This window comes from Frieseomelitta varia, unplaced genomic scaffold (assembly GCF_011392965.1).
Source record: "Frieseomelitta varia isolate USP_RPSP 00005682 unplaced genomic scaffold, Fvar_1.2 scaffold_676, whole genome shotgun sequence".
In the NCBI taxonomy this organism is placed as follows: Eukaryota; Metazoa; Arthropoda; class Insecta; order Hymenoptera; family Apidae; genus Frieseomelitta; species Frieseomelitta varia.
In genome coordinates, this window is record NW_025110452.1 from 24,034 (window position 1) to 28,487 (window position 4,454).

Here is a 4,454-nt window from a genome sequence, read left to right on the forward strand (position 1 = left end):
TTTTAGTTTTAAATGAAATTTAAAATTATGGATTTATTTTGGTAGGAAGTGATTTTTTGGCCCACCTTATATACCTTACAAGTAGCTCGTTAAAACTTTTTTTCTCAAAATATAAAAAAAAAAACTAATTTTGTTAGTTTTAAATGAAATTTAAAATTATGGATTTATTTTGGTAGGAAGTGATTTTTTGGCCCACCCTGTATGTCTTAGTATACCGTACAAGTTGCCCATCAAAACTTCTTTCGCCTGTTGAAATTTGAAATAATCGCGAATTTCGAGGCGAATTATCGACGAAGCGAGGAAATTTAAAGTCACGATCCTCGCGTGCTTCCACGTTTGATCCTCGTGGATTATCCGCGACCTTAATCCTTGAAGGGGTAACGCGATTAATTAGCTCGCTGCAGATGCTGCGCAGAAATGAACAGCGTCTCTTCACCTCCAAACGAGCCGGTTATCTATTCTGCGTATCTATTTATAACGAAACGAAGTTACATGCCATTTGCATGACTGCAGCCACTTCAAATTGAATTTGAAATTCGTTGAACTGAAGGAAGAGAGACAGAAGATGGAGAGAGAAGGAAGAGGCCGTTTAACTTCTTAACTAGAAAGAAGCTACTGTCTGTTCGCAGTTCTCAATTTTTTGCCTATCCAAATCCAAACTGTGTTCCATCTCTTCAGCAGTTAATGAATATTACAGTAAAAAGATTTCGATCGTCAAAATCATTTCAATCTCTGCAGCAGTTGACGAACTGTGACTTTGAAAAGGAAAGAAACATTTTTGTAAGAAAAAGAGGAAACGAAACAGAGAACGTTGGCGGCAAATTATCAATTTTTTCATATTGACGTAACAGTGTCGGACGATTAAAACGAGAAAACTTGGAAGTTTTTCTGAGGAAATTTTCCAGCTATCCAATGGGAAGATCTTGATCTTTCGTCGTGTTTCATAGGTGTTTCGATTCAGAAGTTGTGTGTCGTTTCATTCATCGCCGAAAATACGCGGGAATATTATATTTAGCGTGATCGCTAGGGGGAGGGAGAAGTTCGCGGAGAACTACGACAAGTTTATGGTGATACGAACTGTTCCATTCACGTTTTACTTAAGCGACAGTAGTTTCCGCGATCTTGAAACTCGCTCCACTTTCTTCCACGCCATCACCAACTATAAGGTGGAATATTTGCGCGAATGAAACCAAAATGAGAAGTACAGAATATGTATATAAAAATATATGTCCCTTTAAATCTATAAAGCCTGTACAATTATTTTTAATTTTAATGTCAAGTAGCAATGGAAATATTAATTGTAGTGAACTTTCGTTATTTTAATAATTCTAGTACCAAATGAAAGTACCAATTTTCGTTACTCTAATAATTCTGGTACCAAATGAAAGTATCAATTTTTGTTTCTCTAATAATTCTGGTACCAAATGAAAGTACCAATTTTCGTTACGCTAATAATTTTGGTACCAAATAAAAGTACTAATTTTCGTTACTCTAACAATTCTGGTACGAATGAAAGTACCAATTTTTGTTATTCTAATAATTCTAGTACCAAAAATACCAATTTTTGTTATTCTAATAATTCTAGTACCAAATAAAAATACCAATTTTTGTTATTCTAATAATTCTAGTACCAAATAAAAGTACCAATTTTCGTTACTCTAATAATTCTGGTACCAAATGAAAGTAACAATTTTCGTTACTCTAATAATTCTGGTACCAAATGAAAGTACCAATTTTCATTACTCTAATAATTCTGGTACCAAATAAAAGTACCAATTTTCGTTACTCTAATAATTCTGGTACAAAATGAAAGTATCAATTTTTGTTTCTCTAATAATTCTGGTACCAAATGAAAGTATCAATTTTCGTTACTCTAATAATTCTGATACCAAATGAAAGTATTAATTTTCATTACTCTAATAATTCTGGTACCAAATAAAAGTACCAATTCTCGTTACTCTAATAATTCTAGTACCAAATGAAAGTACCAATTTTTGTTACTCTAATAATTCTGGTACCAAAAATACCAATTTTTGTTATTCTAATAATTCTAGTACCAAATAAAAGTACCAATTTTCGTTACTCTAATAATTCTGATACCAAATGAAAGTACCAATTTTCGTTACTCTAATAATTCTGATACCAAATGAAAGTATAAATTTTCGTTACTCTAATAAATCTGGTACCAAATGAAAGTACCAATTTTCATTACTCTAATAATTCTAGTACCAAATGAAATTACCAATTTTCGTTACTCTAATAATTCTGGTACCAAATAAAAATGCTAATTTTCATTACTCTAACAATTCTGGTACAAATGAAAGTACCAATTTTCGTTATTCTAATAATTCTAGTACCAAAAATACCAATTTTTGTTATTCTGATAATTCTAGTACCAAATAAAAGTACCAATTTTCGTTACTCTAATAATTCTGATACCAAATGAAAGTATTAATTTTTATTACTCTAATAATTCTGATACCAAATGAAAGTATTAATTTTCATTACTCTAATAATTCTGGTACCAAATGAAAGTACCAGTTTTCATTACTCTAATAAATCTGGTACCAAATGAAAGTACCAGTTTTCGTTATTCTAACAATTCTGGTACCAAATAAAAGTGCCAGTCGACAATTTTCGCGCGCGGGCATTTCAAATTCCTTCTTACTCTTCCCTTCGTTTTCAACGATCGAAATTCACCGTGTTGCTTTTGTTGCAGAAGACTGGAGCGGCGAAGATTGTTGGTGGCAAGGGGTCAGCATGGCAGTCGGTAAGCATCAGCGATTGTTGGACCAATCTGCGGTCACGTACATACATCTCTCGAGGACGCTTTCGCAGCCTGGTCACGCGTTTCACGCATAATCACGCGCGGCCACGCATCACGCACGCCTCCGACTGCCGCGAGATGCATTTCTTTCTCTTCTTCCCCTTTCTCGTTTCGTTGCGTCGTCGACGAATCGTCGATCGGTTAAATGTCGATTCAAATCGACTACGTATTACCTGAAGACACGGGAACGTTATTTCAGACAGTCGCCAAGAATTTCTAATTCGCTCTTTATTTATAGCCCTGTCCATCGTTTTTCAGGCTGTCAATTCATTCTTTATTCCACGATTCGTTCTCTCTTTTCTTTCTTTTGAAATTTCCAATCTCGATGTTAGAATTTCTAGAATCAGTAGAGTTAGAAGTTACTTTCTATTTTTCCTTTGACTTTGATGAATTGACTAATTGCCGAAGATATTCTTTACATTTCTTTTATGATTAGTTCTTTTTTCTTTTTGTTCTTTTTCCTCTCGTTCTCCTTCGTCAAAGAATGAAATTCTAGGAAATTGAAACTAGTTTTCTTTACTACTTCAGGTTCTTTTAATTCAATCTTGTTTTATTGATGAATGATTGTTGCAAATTTCCTTTAAATTTCGAAACTTCTCCGTTTCTCAGAATTGCACATTTGAGAAATTTCACAGTTAAGCACTTGATAAGAGCTTTAATTAATTCACATAACTGATTGTGTTCACGTACGAAGGTACCCATGGAAACGTAGAGGAAATGTAACGTAAAAGAGGACGATTGAATTTTGCATTTGAAATGGAATAAATATCAGATCCCTCGACAAACATCACGAGAATCGGATTTTTGATATGACGTTTAAACATTTTTGAACACCTTTGAAAAGTGCATGGGGAGACGTGGGAGTCTGGTGAAAGATTTCGATCAGTGAATTCGTAGGCGACAAACGTATTTGAAAACCGTTCTTCTCTTCAATTCTCCTCTCACGTAGCCATTCACCGAATTCCAAAAATCTTTACTTTAATTTTTCACTCTCTTTTTTTCAGTCTTTTACTAAAAAAAAAAGTAACAAAATTTGCTTACTTGCTATTGAACATAATTTTTAAATACTTAGAGATACTTATTATTATTGAATATCGAACTTTGGAGAGCAACGAGTGCGAGAATGTTTGGAAAAGGAATAGAAGAAAATTATATTAAATTGAAATGAAAAAGGAAAGGTTAATTGCAAAAACGAAATTAGGAATGTTTACTAATTAATATATGTGGATTCTAATATAAATATTCTATTCTATTCTAATATAATTATATATTATATATTAATATATCTAATATATATATATATAAAACAATATAATTCTATTCTATTCTATTCTATTATCTTAATAAATTCTATTCTATTCTAATATATCTAATTATACATTATATATTAATATATTAATTATTTAATTATATATTCCAATATAATTCTTATATATAAAACAATATAATTCTATTCTATTCTATTCTATTATCTTAATAAATTCTATTCTATTAATTCTATTCTATTCTATTAATTCTAAATAAAATATAACTAAATAATAAATAATAATAAAATAATAAAATCTATTCTAATAATTCTAAATAAAATATAACTAAATAATAAAATAATAAAATCTATTCTAATAAT

At 31.2% G+C, this 4,454-nt stretch overlaps 1 protein-coding gene across 3 annotated transcripts in view; it reads left to right on the forward strand.

The window, feature by feature from the left end:
* The window catches only part of LOC122535128, a 52,925-nt gene that overhangs the window by 10,070 nt on the left and 38,401 nt on the right, over window positions 1-4,454 (forward strand). For all 3 annotated transcript variants that reach the window (XM_043666364.1, XM_043666362.1, XM_043666363.1), the window contains exon 2: window positions 2,720-2,770. In XM_043666364.1, coding sequence (XP_043522299.1) covers window positions 2,761-2,770 — 10 coding nt within the window. In that variant the 5' untranslated portion in view covers window positions 2,720-2,760. The remainder of the gene's footprint in view (window positions 1-2,719; window positions 2,771-4,454) is intronic.